Here is an 18,852-nt window from a genome sequence, read left to right as displayed (position 1 = left end):
AAAGGCCAACGTTCCAAACAGATTATATTTGTACTATGTCTAATAATCAGAACATACATTATTCTTAACAAGAATTACAAACATCTATAAATACCCTTCAAAATCCAATAAATACATTTATAAAACTAATCAATATATTATAACATTTACATAACTTAAATCACACGTCATTTTAATATCGGGAGGGATGCACTACAGTTTAGGTTAACCACAAAGTTAGAGAAAAAAAAAGATTTCTCTTCACGAAGAAGTCTATCGAGTTATTATTTATTTGATGCGTTTAGTGCACTGATATGTTATTAATTTAAAATATCATAATACATTATTTTAATTTAAAAACACAGTAAAGAGATCTGACTGGAATTATCGAGATAAACGTTTACGAAAGCACACAGGCACCCAGACGTTAATATTAATTTTTTTAAGAACATTTTATTCATAAACACGTAACAAACATATTGTAAAATCTATACATTACAACTATAGGGCACAAGAGATTATGTTTAATTTAAACACATCGTATAAACAGCCAATTGTTTATACACAATTGTCGTCAATTTATGCTAGAATATACGATCCGGAGAATAATATTGGAATTGTTACTCTTGTCTGAAATACTTTCTTTCCGCTCACTGCGCTACGGCAGAGACGAAGCGGGACTATTCTTTTAAGTAGCACCCAAGTGGTTCAGGCGAGTGAACAAGTTCGAGTCGTTCCGCTCGAACCTATAGCTTCATTTCTGCCAATCGATCACAAGAGGTCGAGAGAATCTTTATAACAATTATAACCACAAATATCACACTACACGTGGATAGACGTGAATTGAAACAGACCTACATAGGTCAAATTATATATATATATATATATGTATATATATATATTATTCTCGGTCTCGTGATATCGATAAAACACTAAGATATGTAGGAGTTTAGTAATAATGGTCAGGGTGAATTTTCAATTGCGTAATAAAGAAGTTATCTAAAATAGGGATGTCTTATTTTAATGATTTTGGCGAAATTCGATTCTAGCAACTATATTGTATGATTATACATTTTAATTTTGACGTCACTTTCTCATGGCAATTCCTATTTAGGATTTTTACGATGAAAATATTGATTTAATTATGCAATATATAATCTAAAAAATAAGTAAAAATCCGTCTGAAGTTTGGAAATGTATGATGAATAGGTATGTCTAAACTATTGCGAGCGATGGCAACAACCAGATAACCCTGAATCTATGACATTATTATTCGGAATTTTACGTCTAATTATTATTTTCCAGGGTACACTTATCTTAAATATAACATGGCCTCAGTCAGTGGAATCCGAAGGCAGATAAATCTTTGAATCGGGTTGAGTTCCGAAGGCGCAAGGAATATTAGAAGACGTCGACAGGAGTGGTGGAAAGCCGCCCGATTTGACAGAAATTACTTCCGAAACCGGGAATCGAACCATTTGAAGTCCAATCGGCTAGTCGACGAGGTAGAGCCTCTTGCGAGGGAGAAGCGACCCTCAGCGGGCCTCGGAGTGCGCCAAGTGCTCCGAGTGGTGGCTCACTATGACGCCGACTATCCCCGCCTCGATGTCTGCGCCTGCGCAGCCCGACGCGTTAGAAAAAGCGTGAATCGCATGCGAATCGTGACTCGTGAGCGTATCGCATTAGAGAGGGCTTACCCGCCAGGAGCTCTTCCCTCGACAGCAGGATCTCCTGGTTGGCCTCCCTGGTCACGACCAACACTCGCTGGTGCCGGTTCTGCAGCATGTTAGCGATCACCATCTGGAAACCTATTGTCGTAGAATATCGTAGTGCGCAAAGAACTCCATAAAGTTACGACTCGTCACCTTATGCTTATACTTCTCCAGAGCCGCCCTCGATTTAGGAATGAGCAGATTCTCCTCGGTCTCCAGCTTGAAGGAGACCACGTAGGCGTCGGGCACCCAGAGGTTGACGAGGGGCGCCAGCAGCTTCGGCACCAGATGCAGCTGGATCACCGGAGGTCCGCTCTCCGACTGCATCTTGTGGGTGGGCTGTGGGCACCGTGCACTCGGATCCGATAAGACAAACCGGACACTCGATGGGAAATGCGCCGAAAAGGGCTCGATCACTTACGATGCTATCCTTGGGGATGTAGAAGTCCGAGACGGCGGCGGCCAGATACAGCAGGGCCCTGGGGCCGGACTTAGCCAGCACCTCGCAGGCGGCCCTCAGCAGCCAGAAGTACTCGGACACCGTGGTGAAGGCCACGTGCAGAATGGCCCCGGCCGCGTGCGCGGCCTGATACCGTGACAGCACCGGGGCCAAGGCGAACACGCTGTCCTGTTTCACTGGAAAACCAATCACACCGGTAGAAGGCAGACCTATTCTCACCGATTCCTCGCCGAACGATTTGCACCCCAGCGCTTACGATGTCGTTCGTCTGACTCGGTGCGTACCTCTGATAGTAGTATTATTGGATTCATCTTGCATCTCGAGCATGTCGAGTAACTTCTGGCCGTTGAAGTGTCTCGTGAAGGGCTCCAACGACTTCAGCCGATGCATAAAGATGACCGCGTAGCCTTGCTCCAGAAAATATTCTGCCGAAGCCGAACCGCGCTTTCCCGCACTGAAGTTATCCACGAATCGTACCGTGTTATGTTCGAGCGGTACTGTGGTGCCGCCAGACTGTAAAAACATACTTTTAAGACTGTACAGCTGGAATCAATCTTTCGAAATGAAAAGATAGTTGCAGTAACGAACTCCAACGCTGTTCTCACTTAACTGTATCTATGGGCACTCAACTTACAGTGACCAATACAATCCTGTGTCCCTGTCGGTCGTGCCGTTCACAGAACTCCTTGAGCAAGGAGCGGTTATCCTCAAAGTCAGTGGGAGGCAGGTGCGTCGCAAAGAAATCCTCCCACGACCCACTCATGGTCACTACAGCGCGTAGCCTGAAACGGACGAAGTACTGTTTTAACTTTCATTTTTATGAACAACGCATTTCAAGAAAAAAAATGTTAAATAATATAAGCTCTATAAAAAGTATTTATCTCAAGATTGTATACTAGTTTAGATTACGTCGACATAACAACAAAATCCAAAACTACAGTCTACATGATGTAGTATACACCTTCATGTGAAATCTTCATGTGAAAGAAGCCTTGCGTGTGATTGTTAATAAAACATGGCGACATTTACAGGTATTCTAAGTTCACTTCACATCAATGATTTTACGCAAAAACGGCGAACACACACATTAAATGTAGGTAGTTTAAATGAACCAAAAATAAATCAGAACTTTGGCCTTTGTGTATATTTGACGAGACCGACATTAAGATTTGATTTTAACATCTGGAATATTTAAAAAATACCTTAATGGCGTATCATATTTTATATTATGATAATTCATTTTTCTATTAGCCATTTAACAATTATTGTTATTTGCATAATGGTACAATATAATTAAAATTAGCCTAATTTCATCGAAAATGGGAAGTTAAATCGGAAATGTGATTAGCCTGCGCCCAAGGTGACATCGTAATTTGATAGCTTTTCACTGACCTAGCGTTAACGGGACGCCTTAATTATGTGGCTTCTACCCAATTAAACTGAGTAGTAATAAAGAAAGCTGCAAGAATTTATCGTATTTTTTGTATTTCATATATTGATAGTTGCTGTTTTTAGAAGTAAATAGTACTTTCATATTTAGGACTCAGATGTTCTTTCTACTTCCTGTAATAGAAACTATGATTACCATACAGCCAGAGATTTGTTGCTTTATATTAAACTAGCTGACCCGGCGAACTTCGTACCGCCTAACAGTCAATGAATGTCGTGTTACTTTTTAGCTGAACTAATTTAGGCTTTGATGAACGTAAAACAATGATACAAAATAATATATTTATATAGATAGAAACAAAAAAGTATTTTATTATGATGAAGGATGATGAAAACATACATACAGAATGAGAATTAAAAAAAAAAATAATAATAATAATTAAGTACTTCAAACTCATGTCAGAAAAAAATGATTGAAAACTATGTTGTGATTGGGAAAAAAAATAAAACTCGGATTAATTCATTAATAGGACTTTCATTCAAGCACTTTGTGGTAAACGACATTCTTTGTTTTTTGGTCAGGCGCAAGAACAAATAAAGCGGATGGTTTGCCGACACATGAGCATGCCACGTACAATTGACCATGAGAAAAACATGCATTTTCTAGATTGAGGCCACAAATAGTCAAGGATTGGCCCTGTGATTTGTTGATCATCATGGCGAAGGCAAGACGAATCGGGAATTGAATTCGTTTAAACTCAAAGGGCATATCCGTTGGGATCATCGGAATCCTTGGAATAAGAACTTCCTCATCTTTAAATTTTCCTTTAAGTATCGACGCGTGAATCACATTGCTCATCAGTTTTCTTATCACCAAACGCGTTCCATTATACACAGTTTTGGTTGGTTTAAATTTCTAAGCATGATGACTACCGAGCCAACTTTAAGTTTTTAATTGTGCGGTGGTAAACCAGGCGCATCCAAGGAGTTTAAAAATTCAGTTGGATAATTAGTGGCTTCTTCTTCATTTGTTACACAGTCGATAGATTTGAATGGATACAGAGTACCTACGATTTGATTTTGAATTATAAAATTGTGGTCATCTATATCTTTATTTTTAGCGGCCAAAATTGCTCGCTCACTTAACCATTTAGTATTTTTGTGGTTAGCAATGATATCCGGGAATACTTTGTTGATAAGCTCGTCTTTTGATGATACGAAATTGCAAAAATTTGGAGGAAATGAAATCAAACCGCTCGATTTGTCAACAGGAACACGGCCATTACCGATAGTCAGCAATTGCTTCGAGAAATCATAGATATTATTTTCGGGATTTAAAAATTAAATAATTAACAAATAATTTTCGAAAATTAATGTCTAAAACAAACAAATATAACAGTACCTGAACTTTGTAGACATTTTACAAAAAATAAATTTCTGAACGCACACATGATGTCTTCAGAAAAAAATAAAGTTGTGGCTTAAAGGTCTCAGCAACCAGGCCATAAGCTCCAAAAAAAAAAAAATAGTTGTTACACTATTTGACAGGATTGGACAACAAATGTTTGATATGTAATAAAGAAATCAGCATCTATTGAAATGATTAATATTCATTACACATATCGAGTTTTCATTGTTTTTAAGATGTATTCTGCTATTCGGGACGGAAACAAATCCAACAAATCAAAAACCATGGCAATCGGTCCAGCCGATCTCGAGTTATAAGTGTTGTAACAAACACGACTTTCTTTTATATCAAGATTCAAGATTCAAAGCCTTTATTTTTAACTAATACAAGAGAACAAAATATAAATGTATATAAAAAAAGAAAAAAAGTTTAACAAGCACAGCTGTCCTCTTGTATAGCTTGCCTTTGTGGCACAAAGGCCTCCTCCAACTGTTTCCATTCCTTCCTATCCCTGGCAAGTCTTTGCCACAGAGGACCAGTGGCTTTTTTAAAGTCGTCAGCCCACCGGGCACATGGTCTTCCTCTCTTTCGCTTGGTGTTGTAGCGAGGTGTCCATTGGGTGACTTTTTTCGACCATTTTGCTCTCTGGCCTCTGAGCAGGTGTCCTGTCCATCTCCATTTAAGCCTTTTGGCTCTGGTCATTGCATCTTCCCAGTTGGTGATCCTTCGGAGATCTACAGCTCTTTTCCTATCATTCCGTGTGTACCCTAGTATGCTCCTTTCCATACTTCTCTGGCAAGTCACAAGCTTTTGATTTGTGACTTGCTTAGTGGTCCAAGTTTCGCAGCCGTACGTTAGGATAGGTAAGATACAGGTGTTGAAGATGCTCCTTTTGATCCTAAGTGGGTAATCTTTATTCTTTAGGATGTGTTTTAATGACCAGAATCTTTTCCAGGCATTTGAGGTTCTTCTCTCTATTTCCTGATGGGCTTGTTCTGTCATGGAGATGAGTTGTCCCAAGTATATGTAGGTTGTCACATATTCTAGGTTTTCGTTCTCTAGGATAATAGTATCTGGTGTTCTGTTTGTCATGGCTTTTGTTTTTGATTTGTTCATTGTTAAACCCACTTCTTTGCTTTTGGTTGCCAGTTCTTCGATCATAGTTTGTAGTGTTCCCGGGTTGTCAGTTATGAGCACAATGTCATCTGCAAATCTCAAATGGTTGATCCTTTCTCCATCTATGTTTATACCGCAATCTTCCCAGTGTAGGTTTCTGAAGACTTCTTCCAACACACTAGTAAAGAGCTTAGGCGAAAGAGGGTCTCCCTGTCTGACTCCTTTTTTGAGTGGGAATGATTCTCCCAGCATCTCCAGTTTCACCCTGGCCGAGCACTGGCTGTAGACATTTCCGATGAGTCTAATGTATTTCCCTTCAATGCCTTGGTTTTTTAGCGCTCTCCAAATGCATGGGTGCTCCAAAGAGTCGAAAGCTTTGCTGTAGTCGACAAAAGCCAGATACAGGGGATATCCATATTCCTGGCACTTTTCGACAATTTGCTTCAAGGTGTGCATGTGGTCTATTGTGGAGAATCCAGACCGAAATCCGGCTTGCTCGATAGGTTGTTGTTCGTCAAGTTGTTTGGTGATGCGGTTGAGAATGATTTTTGCAAAGACTTTATACACGTTGGACATAAGACTGATAGGACGATAGTTGCTAAGGTCTTCTTTGTCTCCTTTCTTGTGGATTAGGATTATTGTGCTTTGTGTCCATTGTGTAGGTATGTATTCAGTATCTAATATTTCATTGAATAGGTTTGTTAATGTTGTTAGTGTGTCCGGAAGTGCAATTTTGATTGTCTCATTTGTTATGTTGTCGGGGCCAGGGGATTTTTCATTTTTCTGTGTCAGGATTGCATATTCGACTTCCCTTTCTAAGACAGGTGGGATAGGTTCTTCGTGTTCTGGGTCAGGGTTGGCATATGTTTCGGAATTGTTGTTACATGAGTACAGTTCTTTAAAGAAGGATGTTGCAGTATCTAGTATTGTTTTTCTATTTGTAACTAAGTTTTTGTCCTGTTTTTTGAGTCTTGGTATCCATTGTTTAGTTGGTTGTAGTTCTTTTAGGGCTTTCCTTATTCCTCCTGTTTTAGTAATATGATTTATTATGCAGTCCATTGTTTTTTTTGCTTTATCCTTTTTTATACTCTTGTTAATTTCTTTGCTGATTCTTGTTATTTCTTTTAATATGTCTTTATCCTTTTTGTTCTTGAATAATTCTTTTCTTTCCGAAATTAGTTGTTTGGTCTGTGTGCTTAATAATTCCTTCGTCTGTTGTTTTGGTTTTTTAGCTTGATACATTCTGTTTATTTCTTTATTGTATCTTTCTTGCATTGCGTTCGGCGATTCTAGCAGATGGTTTGCGTCTAATTTGGTAGTAAGGGTGTATTCCTCAGAAGGTAGCACTTGTTTGTAGCGTTGCCTAGATTTAACCTGGTTTTTGGAGTGTAAGGTTGCTCTGACCATTCGGTGGTTGGTGTAGAAGTTGAACTGGTTGATTACCTTTACGTCTTTGAAAGCTTTGGGTTGATTGCTTGTTATGAAATCGATTTCGTTATGGTAGCTACCGTCTGGTGACTTCCAGGTCCATTTTTTGCTAGGTTTTTTCTTAAAGAATGTGTTGAGGATAGCCAGGTTGTTTTCGTGACTCAGATTTACTAGTCGTTCTCCGTTATTATTTCTCTTTCCTATGGTGTATTCGCCGATGATATTTTCTTCTCCTGATCTTTGCTTGCCAATTTTCCCATTGAAGTCTCCCATAATTATTAAGTTTTTTTCTGTTACATCTATTGTTTTGGATAGTTGATGATAGAATGAGTCTTTTGTGGCTTCTTCTGCTTGTTCTGTTGGTGCATACACTTGTATCAAGGTCCAGTGTTCTCTGTAGCCTGTTATCTTTATTTTTAGGATTGCTATTCTTTCTGAGATGCCTGTGAATTCTAGTATGCTGTTCTTGAGTTCCTTTCTGACCATGAAGCCTACTCCGTAGTTTCCTTTTGTCTCTCCAATAGAATATAGAATGTAGTCGTCATGTTCAGTGATTTCTGTGCCTAGTCTTCTGACTTCTCTAAGGCCTAGAATGTTCCATTTAATGTTCTTGAGCGCCTCTTCCAGTTCCATAAGTCGATCGCATGTTCTTAGTGTTAGTACGTTGAGCGTGCCGATATAAATATTGGTGTTTATTTGACTTCGTTGCTTAGACTTTGGTAGGTTGGGCTTTGGTGGGTTTGGATTTGGTAGGTTGTGTTTTGGCCGGTTCGTTTGCTCCAATGTGATTTTCAGAGATCTCTCTCGAGGGTCAGCTGGAGGGCTGCGGTCGCGCTTCCCCACGGAGACCGCTGTCCGACTTGGGGAAAGGTATATTTTGTTGGTTGTTTGTATTTGTTCTTTGGTTTTATTTTTGTTTTGATTCCGGGGACCGCTGTGTACTAATTGTTATTGGTTAGATGTTTCTGAAATAGAATTTGTTCTGTGGCGTATCATTTTTTCAAATGCATTGGTTACAATCATTTTCTTTGGCTCCGTCTGCCTTGTACCTTCATAGCAGTCAGATTGCGTTGGTGTTTTAGATGGTGAGCGCTTCCTTTTCTCAGTTGCCTTGGTTGAGTTTGTTTCCTTTATTATGAGCCGATCATATCGGATGAGAGCCAGATTTCCTTTCTTTCTTTCTTCTTGTTGTAGGGACTTTAATTCTTTTCTCTTCTGCAGTACTTCTTTGGGGTAGTCTTCAGACACGTATATGTTTGCAGGGAATCTTTTGTTGTTTTTTAAGATTTCTATTTTTCTCCATGCTAGAGTAACTTTATGAGAATAGGCCTGCGTTTCTGGTCGACTTTAGAGCCAAGTCTACGAGCTTCACTTATTTCCCATTTATCAAAGTTGTCCAACTCGCAATCTTTACCCACCTCGTTAAGGACCTTCAGGACCAGTTGTAGGAGTTCTGCATTATTGCTTTCGTTTTCCTCTACTCCGTGGAGTATTAAATTATTTTTTCTGACTTCTCTCTCCAGATTTTGCACCTTATTCTTCATAATTGCCACGTCGTTTTTAAGTATTTTATTCTCTTCTACCAACGGTTTCAGTTTTTCTTCTATTGTCGACGCCATACTTTGGGTAAGGCTTTTGGTAAGGGCAGTTGTTTGCTCACGAAATTCGTCCCTAGTATCCTTTTTGTTTTTATTCAGCTTCTCGTCAATTTCCATTATTTTTTCTAGTAGACGTGCCAGCTGTTTCTCCATGGCTGTGAGTTAGCGTTAGTACGTGTGTGTAAAATCGATTTTTAGTTGGCAACACTAAGTTAGCAGCACTGGTTGGTAGTTGGTATCACCGGTTGAAATTTTTTTTTTTTTTTCTATGTAATATTTATTACATTAATCTTGCGGACACTGCCCTCTATTGACAATTAGTTAGATTAGTTACTTTATATTATTATTAAATATATTTCCGTAATTGCACAACAATAAATGCTCTCTTTAAAAGTGTCTCAGTAAAAATTGCACTGCAATAAATGCTCTTCACAGTAATGTACGTTTCAGTACTTATACTTTATATTTAAGCAACTCATTGTGAGTTGCTTAAATAACGGTCGTTGATCCAAAATAAACACGTATTAGACAGAAAAAACTGTCAATCTGGGATCTCAGTTCACTTACACAAAGTTTTTTTTTTTAGTTCACAATTTATAGTCACCAACACAAAATCAGTTTTGAAAAGTCGAACTATTTGTATAAATTCCGTACTCCACAAAGCACCTATCACTTCCAGAGATGGACAATTCACTAATATTGCCTTATTATTGCTATTTATGATATATTTCTACTTTTAACTATATTTAATTAATTATGTTATGAGGACACGATGTGTCTGTTATGACTACCCGCCCCGGAATGTTCTTTTATATATATAGATTTATATTTACTTCTTTCACAAAAGTAGAAAGGGCACTTTTTAGACATAATCAATATCCAATACAAAATGATATTTTCCATTCATACCCGATATAAGTGCATTTAACCAAACAAAGACACTCTTCAGCTTTATTTATAAAAAATAAAAATAAAAAATATGTTTATTATGGATAGATACATGTATCACTTATTCCACGTCATTAAATTTGAAGGCATCCCTACTCATCGGCAAAGAAGACAGAGGGTGTAGGCCGAGAGAAAAAGCCGGCGTAAAAAACTCTCGGTACTCCTTTAAAACAGCAAATCATCAAACAATACTTATTTAAAACAAATATCGCAAATTAATTAGAAGTAGCCTGTCTAGCACTAGTCCCAGGCCCTTTTATCAACTAGATAATCGTTGACTTTATAGTAAGCCTTTTTACACAGCTTTTCTTTAATACATTTCTAAAATTTATTGAAAGGCAGTGATAAAAGAGCCTCTGGGATTTTATTAAAGAAGAGTATCCCTTTCCCCAAAAAAGAATTACTAACTTTAGATAGTCTAGTACGGGGAAATTGCAGCCTGCGTTTGTTCCGTGTATTAACATTGTGCGTATGTTCTATTCTAGTAAACTCATCACTATTTTTGTATACATACATAATATTTTCATAAATATATTGCGAGGGAAAGGTAAGTATATTAATTTCCTTGAATTTATCTATAAGAGATTCCCTACATTTTAAATGATAGATTGCACGAATAGCCCTCTTTTGCAGGATGAAAATAGTTTCGACATCAGCAGCATGACCCCATAATAATAAGCCATAAGTCATTAAGCTATGAAAGTAACTAAAATAAACAAGTCTAGCTGTATCGACATCAGTTAGTGAGCAAATTTTTTTAACCGCGTAGGCTGCAGAACTAAGTCTCTTCGCCAATCCGTTAATATGATATATAGATTCATATGTATTGATCATTTAATTAATGGTTCTGAGTATGGCTGTTAGTGTCAGATTTCGACAATAGCTAAAATTTGCTTCCGAGAAGAATCAATCTTGTTGGAATTGAACAGATAAAACATTATTCAAAAGCTTTGAGAAGGCAGTTTTTGGCAATTATGCAATAAAAGTGCCTGTAGATTTCTATTCTATTGATACAATGTAGATACATTGCTTAAATAATAGATATTTGAATCTGATTGTTAGAGATGGCTTTATAAGCGGTTAATATAAACAACCTTATTTTAATAATTCAATAAATTTAGTGGAACTACCTTTTATGACCCTATAATCTTGGCCTGATGTTGCATATGTTTCTTTCATCACTCTTAATTAATGTAGAAAAGTGCACTCTTTCCTCACAATGTTTGCCTTCACCATAGGAACAAGTCAAGTCAAGTGCACACATAGAAATGAAAATCTATTATCATTCATTTGAGACATGATTTGAATGATCAAATGACCTGACAGTTGCATACCCTGATCCAATTTTGTGAATGGTAGAATGTATATACATTAAAATTTACTTATGTGTACTATTACATAAATATTATATATAAGTTTGGTAATATAAGTTTTCCTCTCGTCTGAACTTGTTAGTATTATGGAAGCACTGAGTAATGAGGCTTTAATATAATATTATTATTATTATTAATGATTTTCGTTTTGAATTCCTAGGACTTCATCCTTTTAACAACCAACATTTGGTTCCATTGGACTGGAGTATTTTATATACATTTAGCGGCCAAAGTTCAAAATGATTTTTCGGCACAAAAGTTACTTTACGGTTGGAATCAGAATTAAGATAGATATTTCACAATTATATATACACGAATGCACACTGCAGCAATGTTACAATTAGTACTATCATATTTACCTTTTTAGTACACGGTAAGGCCGACGGTCTCGAGTCTTGAGAGAGCACAATAACAAATGTTTTAACTTCAGATTGGAAGAGTTTGGTACTGTTTCGATATATATATATATATATATCTTAAATAATTTCGACTATAAATATAATGACATAATAGACAGGTACAATTAAATACAACGATTAACACTGAAACTCTTATGAATTTTTGCGATTTCGACAAAAATTCTAAAAATTAATACACAGATGACAGAAGGTTACTGACTTGACTTTTGGATTTTATTTTTCCTATTTATATGAAATGTCAATTGTCAAAGGTGTTGTCAGTTGACCATCTTGTCTGTTATCATGATATACCCTTGAAGCTTTATTCAACGTTAAAAATTTGACAGTTTAACTGGAGGCCTAGTCAAAACGCCTTAACGATAGTGTAGAGTCCGCGCTACCACTGATTGCCGATAGAGTATAGACGCGGCGCTAGCGAGTAGAACGGCGTAGTAATATTATGTTGCTAGTGCTAAATGCAAGGCTATTTTACGTAACATTAATTAATATGAAATTCGGGAACTAGTCTCCAAGATTTGCTTCTAATGTTTTACCTTAAAACGAATAAAATAATATTTCACTGTAACGACAAATTTAGTTCCAGGGTTCCCGTCGGCAATGAGTAGTGGCGCGGACTATACAAGTTCATCAGCGCTGGCCGCTGAGGTTCAGCGTGGCTCGTTTTAGTATCGTACTGACCGCCTTACTGTACAGACGATGACCAAAATGCGGTAGTTATTGCTGCTTTGTACTACCTATCTCAAAAAAATAAAACCGGAGACGACGAAGACTCCATGTTCATCCATTGATTGAGCAGAGAGCCGTTGCAGGAGACTTTGTCTTGTTATAATATGGCACTTTGAGGGTTGACGAAAGTAAATTCTTTAATTACTTTCGAATGTCAACAAGAACTTTTGACGAATTACTGGCAAAGATACACGATAAACTTCGCGATTTGCCATGACTGTACACGCTGACGACGTCCGCTCCGTTCGACACTACAACACTGAAAGCAGAGGCGCTCTGTGATCGTCAGCGCTGACAGCTACGCGGCGCCGACGCGCGACGCGTACGGCCGCGCAGCCATCAGCGCTGACCACCGTGCGCGCTGATAGCTACGCATCATTGAAAAACGCTTCCTAGAAGTTCATATATCTCGACCATCAGCGCCGACGGTGCGCGTGCGGTCGGCGTGAGACTAAATTCAGCCTAAGCGACACTCTGACAGAGCTACGAAAAGACACATCAACACTCACGCTTTTTGGTAGTCAACATCCAGTTAATGTTTCGGCATTGTAGAAAAAACAGCGTTTATCCGCCATATTTTTGCGTAAGCTGCTGTTTGCTATAATTTGGCACCGCTATGGCCATCTTTAAGGCTACCGTTTTAAATATATGTTATATTTCGGACGTTTTAACGAAAATATATTTTCTTTATTAAATAATTGTAATTTTCATTTTATCTTGCTTTTCTAAAGGTTCTCGTAAAGCTATAGTGATAGTTTAAATCATTTAGATTTAATATATTTCAAGTTAATCGTTTTGCAAGTTTTTGTTTATTTTTAATCAATTCAAATTAATACAGGATTATGTTACTACTCTACTGCAAAGTCGAAAGCGTAGCTCCGAGCTGCTGTTCCTGGCACCTTGGGGCTTAGACAAGATGTCTTAACAGTGGTGTATGTAGAAAGTCGAAAACTAAATTTGTATGAAAATGATATTTGCTGTTTAAAACGTTCTCGTAAAATCATAATGTTTTATAAACTGGAGTTAATATTTTTTTAAGATAAACCCTCTCCACATTCCCGGCAAAACTACACGAAACTTGCCGGATACCGTAGTGTAGAGAGAGTATTTGTCTATATTCGTATTATTTCGTGTATTCATCTACATCAGCAGCAGATATTCTTGTGACATCCGGGAATGTAGAGAGCCGCTCTGCCAATGCTTGTATTCTATAAAAGTTTGTCACCCTTTAACAGGGGGCTATAAGATACATTAACAACTATTCAATGTTCGATAATGACTATGGAGTCACTATTACTTGCGTTAACGGACCTTTTTAATTGTCCATTGAGTGAACTAACAAAAGGTCTGTAACTAACAACTAGTTTGTTGTTTTGACGTGATAACGTCTTTAAAATCGTTTTAGTCGGGTGACATGTTCAGAAACTTGTGTCACACCAAAACCTCACGAGCGCGATCGCAGGTATAACGAGAGAGAGACGGACCGATCTCCCGTCTCATCTCGAGCGCTGCCAGTCATTCCGTGAATGTATGAAGAAAAATGTATATCATAGTCGAATAAGTAAACTTGTCATTTTACACCCGAAATTTATCATCAAAAGTGTGAATAAAACGATAGATGTAATTTAAAATTTGAAAAAATTGTTATCTTCATTAATTCCTTACTTCCCAAAAACTTATATCACCAATAAGACGTTATCACGTAAACATCTCGATCGTAAACCTACTTTACAAACAACCAATATTTTTTTTGTATGGAAACGTTAGTGTATTGTTTTGTATGAAATTAAATAATGAGTATGAATACTTTCCGCAATGGGGTGACCCGTAATGGCAACTTATTCGGTCAAATAAATAAAAAAGTTCGAAAAAATCTTCCTTTAATATTAGTTTTTCATTGTTTTACTATCATCGGAGAGAAAAGACGCCAGCAGCGCGGACACTGAAAATTTGAAAATAGTAAGTTATTCCAAATGTTTTTCAAATAAGAAGCTTGTTGCCACATGTCAGTCCGCTCCATTACATTATATTCTCATTACTATCAGCAAATTGTAAAACAATATTGCTCTTTAATTTTGGCAGGAGAAAAAGAGAAGAAACACTTACACGCAAAAATTCCAGAAAATAAATGAAAACTGAATTCGCAGTTGTTTTCCAGAAGATAATTTATAATTTGAACAGAAGCAAATAAAGCGACGCGACCTCCCGATAGAACGAAAGATAACGCAAATGCCCTGAAAATAAATAAAGGATAATGAGAACTTGGTCAATGATTTATTAAATCTAAAGCTCACTGGTCTAGTTTGAATTGCCATTGTGTTGACAAATTTCCACATCAGTTTCATTGATCATATTGTAAGTAGATGAGCGTGAAATCAGTCTTCTGACAGCCACGTTCCGTCGATACAGATAAAAACAGGATATTTATGCTTAAATTACCTCAGGTGCGTAGGGAACAATGCGACAGCCATCGCCATATACAAGCTGATAACTATAAACCCAGCCATGAAGACCATGAACAAGATCCCACTAACAAATATATTGGGTACCAGGTTCACAACGATACCGCAGAGACCGCACACTGTTGTTATTATTATCACCATGTTACGTCGTCCAACTTTGTTTACTACCTAGAAACATAGGTCATGTAAATTAAAAGTATTTAATATTATTTACCGGGCTAAAAGGAACTTTAAAGTACTTACGATGCTCACTAAACAAATGAGTATTGAATGTATCAGTCCCAATGTAAACAAAGTCAGCATAGCTGCGACATCGAGTGAACACGGGGATACGCCTGACTGAAAACAACAACAACATACATTTCATTACCAAATGTAACAAAAACCTAGTAGAAAAACGAAAAGCGCTACAACAAGATCAAGCTTGTTCTTCTCAAATGACCTTCATATGGATGTTCAATTTGGATCATTTCAAGAAAACGATCAACCTTCTCTGAGCAAGTAGTATTCACGCCTGAAGGTTAACATTGCTAAAATAATAAAAATAATTTCTTTTGATACATTAGGCTCCCAGGTTCGGCTAGCATTGAGGACTCCGCACACGGTGAGCTCAGTTCCTTCTCCCTCCTTCACCAGTTTTAGAACTTGATTACTTATGGTTGGCAACCACATTATGAATGCTCCGGTTCTGAAATAACAAATATGTCAATAACACATTTAGCTAAACTGAATTAATTTAGCCATACTCAACTGTTGAAAAATTAGAAGCAATGTCATTATAACAGTGCTTTTTAGGAGTGGCAGTCTGAACAAGGGGAAAATTTGTTCTTTAATTGTAAATGTCGGTGGCTTTTGCAGCTTTACAATTTCCACCACCTGGAAGCAAATTTCGTAAATTAATAAAATAAAAGACAGAGCTGTGCTACAACTTATTTCTGTTCATAAAGATTGATATATATACCATATTAAATAGGTATCTACCTCGAATATTTCCCGGGTACCTCTATAATTTATGTTGTGAATTCTCTTTAGAATTTCCAATGATTCGTCGTGCATTCCTCTCGCATAAGCAAACTTGGGACTTTCCTCTAAATAATACATCCACCCTGCTGCCACAAGACTTGGTAAAGAGTATACAATTTGGAGAGTTCTCCATGAGTTCCAGTGAATGTTTAATATAGGAATGTAGTAAGAAAAAGTTAGTGGTATGATCGGTATTGCGAACACTAAAATAAATAAAAAACGTCTTTAGCATAAACGTAATACTTTCATTGACATTATTATTTTAAAATTGTAGTAATTCAGTCAATTATAGTAGCTAGTTATCTGAAATCAAATTGTATTCGCTATTGATTTTGGAACGAAGTTCCTTATCACGCGTTGCGAAAGGGGGGCTAGACGGAAAAATTAAGACCAAAAGTTGTAACGACACTTTTTCCTATAGTTGTTCTTATATTATATATTTTTGAATTAGCTGTCGCCAACGTCCATACCACGTTGAATACACCGGTTCTCGTCCGATCACCGAAGTTAAGCAACGTCGGGCGAGGTCAGTACTTGGATGGGTGACCGCCTGGGAACACCTCGTGATGTTGGTTTTTTTTTCTTTTTGTAGGGATAAGAATTGAAAATTATTTTTGAAATCACTTAACTAAATTAGTCGTAGTAAACGTACACCAGGTTCCCTTGTTTCCTTGCAAATTACAATACCTTTAAAAAATATCCATTATAGATAATAATTAAAATATTGGTTGTTTGTAAAGTAGGTTTACGATCGAGATGTTTACGTGATAACGTCTTATTGGTGATATAAGTTTTTGGGAAGTAAGGAATTAATGAAGATAACAATTTTTTCAAATTTTAAATTACATCTATCGTTTTATTCACACTTTTGATGATAAATTTCGGGTGTAAAATGACAAGTTTACTTATTCGACTATGATATACATTTTTCTTCATACATTCACGGAATGACTGGCAGCGCTCGAGATGAGACGGGAGATCGGTCCGTCTCTCTCTCGTTATACCTGCGATCGCGCTCGTGAGGTTTTGGTGTGACACAAGTTTCTGAACATGTCACCCGACTAAAACGATTTTAAAGACGTTATCACGTCAAAAAAATAATGTTTCAGGAAAATGTCATGAAATTCTGCGAATTCAAAACTTTGTGAACTTATATCAAAACAAGAACAGCTTATACAAGGAGATGAACCAGATGAGACTGAATTAAAACATCTGAATATTATATAATAATATTTCGTGGAAATACGAAATATGCTTATTAATTGTGCCACTTTATTTATATTTAGGTTATTTTACTAGTTAATCCCTGCGTAGCACAACGACATTACCTATCCTTCTTCGTCTTTTAGATTCCTGGTCTCTTAAAACTTTAATAGACGATGAAATATAATATTGGTGTCGAGAAAATCTATCATACCGTTATGATACCAATTAAAATATAAATTAATCGAAAGGAACTTCGTTCCATTCGGGTGACCCTTGACACCTCTCAAATGCCAAAGGAATAGGCTCGCCTTAGAACGTTGGATTTTTAAGATGAAAATAATAATTAATATTGCGACCAATTACGTGTGTGTAAATAAATTCCTTTTGTTAAACAAATCGTTAGTGTTAATAATGTTACATATAGAATAAAATAATGGTACATATGGTACTTAGACTAGGGAACCCTGTAGTACTCATATGAAACTACAAATATTAAAATATTTTAAGATCCATATTCCTCTCAACATGTTGTGTTTATGTTTGTTGTTCATTTATTTGTTTTACTTTTAAAATCTTCTCATTTTTACCTGCCATCAATCCTTGCGCCAAGAATGAAATACTATTTGCCAACAACATCACTACATTGCGCTTAGCGACGGGGACACTCTCACTCAGCATCGACATCGATTGCGAAAACAGGCCCGATGCTCTAAAAAGGTCGCCGTTACTTAAGTACACATTTAAGTTAAGTTTGATTCTGCAGCAGTACTAGTCTTACAATAGAGCACTTAGGAATTGAAGGCATAAGAGCATAATCCAGTTGACTGAAAAACTGCTAAGGACGTTCACGAAAGCTGCTGATAAGATGGAGATGAGGAGGGTCCTCCGGCGCCCGAATAAGTCCGCCAGTAGACCCCATAGTCCGCTGCCTAGAATTAAACCTGTAACAGCGCCCAATTTTTGCAACGGCCCTAATGAATTCGAATGAATATTTTTGTTTGAAAATTTAAATACCAATGATCGGTCCGGCAGCAAGTATTCCTCTCTGAGTGCTCGTCGTGTGGAGCTCACAGGCACTGGATGGAACAATTATTATCGTGCCATATGTTATACAAGCATAAGCAATTGTGTTAACACCTATTGCGCCTATTACGGTGTAGCTGTATCGACCGAAGCCTGGAATTAAATAATTTAGAATACAAACACCCATTTTGAAATTTTTTATTAAGTTAATATATTATTTATTCACAAAAATACATCCTAAGTTGTGTAATTAAATTACGTACCCGTTCGCCCCAGCGCTTCTTCAAATGTAAATTTAACACTCATATTTCATACGTTCAATAAAACAACACAAATAAGCACTTATGTCACCTCAAAATAATTTAACGGCAACAATTAAACATAATACTGAATCAACGAATTACCGATTAACCGATAAATAACAAGACCTTATCATTCGTGAACGTCTTCAAACTGAAATTGAAAAGTTGTTTTCTCAATACAGTTAATGATAGAACAATTATATAAAATTAGAAGTAATTCCGGAAGGTTTAATGTATCGATCGACCAAAGCGTATTAAATATCTATGTATTATGTTCTTA

At 37.0% G+C, this 18,852-nt stretch overlaps 2 protein-coding genes and 1 non-coding gene across 4 annotated transcripts; 1 reads left to right on the top strand and 2 right to left on the bottom strand.

The window, feature by feature from the left end:
• Positions 1 to 11: 11 nt before the first annotated feature.
• Positions 12 to 12,042, bottom strand: LOC125049391 (phosphopantothenate--cysteine ligase). The gene is made up of 7 exons (XM_047648630.1): positions 11,771 to 12,042; positions 2,786 to 2,933; positions 2,436 to 2,664; positions 2,113 to 2,327; positions 1,845 to 2,030; positions 1,677 to 1,779; positions 12 to 1,594 (listed from the first exon to the last, which is right to left on the bottom strand). The coding sequence occupies exons 2-7, from the start codon at positions 2,912 to 2,914 to the stop codon at positions 1,515 to 1,517; spliced, it is 942 nt and encodes a 313-aa protein (XP_047504586.1). The 5' UTR covers positions 2,915 to 2,933; positions 11,771 to 12,042; the 3' UTR covers positions 12 to 1,514.
• Positions 12,043 to 14,419: 2,377 nt separating this feature from the next.
• Positions 14,420 to 18,822, bottom strand: LOC125049995 (synaptic vesicle 2-related protein-like). Of its 2 annotated transcripts, none has more exons than XM_047649579.1 (11): positions 18,534 to 18,822; positions 18,262 to 18,423; positions 18,026 to 18,188; positions 17,835 to 17,956; positions 16,000 to 16,244; positions 15,770 to 15,894; positions 15,580 to 15,706; positions 15,258 to 15,357; positions 14,996 to 15,182; positions 14,663 to 14,790; positions 14,420 to 14,498 (listed from the first exon to the last, which is right to left on the bottom strand). In XM_047649579.1, the coding sequence occupies exons 1-11, from the start codon at positions 18,574 to 18,576 to the stop codon at positions 14,443 to 14,445; spliced, it is 1,458 nt and encodes a 485-aa protein (XP_047505535.1). In that variant the 5' UTR covers positions 18,577 to 18,822; the 3' UTR covers positions 14,420 to 14,442. The 2 variants fall into 2 exon arrangements, with proteins under 2 accessions (XP_047505535.1, XP_047505534.1); XM_047649578.1 differs by having other exon boundaries at positions 14,996 to 15,186; positions 15,262 to 15,357; positions 18,534 to 18,819.
• On the top strand, positions 16,498 to 16,616 carry LOC125050007. Its single transcript, XR_007117088.1, has one exon. It is a non-coding gene; the product is annotated as a 5S ribosomal RNA (ribosomal RNA).
• Positions 18,823 to 18,852: the final 30 nt, after the last annotated feature.

This window comes from Pieris napi, chromosome 5, assembly GCF_905475465.1.
Source record: "Pieris napi chromosome 5, ilPieNapi1.2, whole genome shotgun sequence".
NCBI classification, from domain to species: domain Eukaryota; kingdom Metazoa; phylum Arthropoda; class Insecta; order Lepidoptera; family Pieridae; genus Pieris; species Pieris napi.
The sequence above is the reverse complement of the archived record's forward strand: the minus strand, read 5'-3'. Positions and strand labels throughout refer to the sequence as shown.

Excerpts from the sequence above, each read along its gene's own strand:
- LOC125049391 (XM_047648630.1), bottom strand. The coding sequence starts at position 2,914 with ATGAGTGGGTCGTGGGAGGATTTCTTTGCGACGCACCTGCCTCCCACT. Across the intron at positions 2,665-2,785 it reads ACAGGATTGTATTGGTCACT|TCTGGCGGCACCACAGTACC; the intron begins GTAAGTTGAGTG and ends ATGTTTTTACAG. Across the intron at positions 1,780-1,844 it reads TGGAGAAGTATAAGCATAAG|ATGGTGATCGCTAACATGCT; the intron begins GTGACGAGTCGT and ends ATAGGTTTCCAG.
- LOC125049995 (XM_047649579.1), bottom strand. The coding sequence starts at position 18,576 with ATGAGTGTTAAATTTACATTTGAAGAAGCGCTGGGGCGAACGG. Across the intron at positions 17,957-18,025 it reads CAATTCCTAAGTGCTCTATT|AGCATCGGGCCTGTTTTCGC; the intron begins GTAAGACTAGTA and ends CGACCTTTTTAG. Across the intron at positions 14,791-14,995 it reads TTGTTCCCTACGCACCTGAG|GGCATTTGCGTTATCTTTCG; the intron begins GTAATTTAAGCA and ends ATTTATTTTCAG.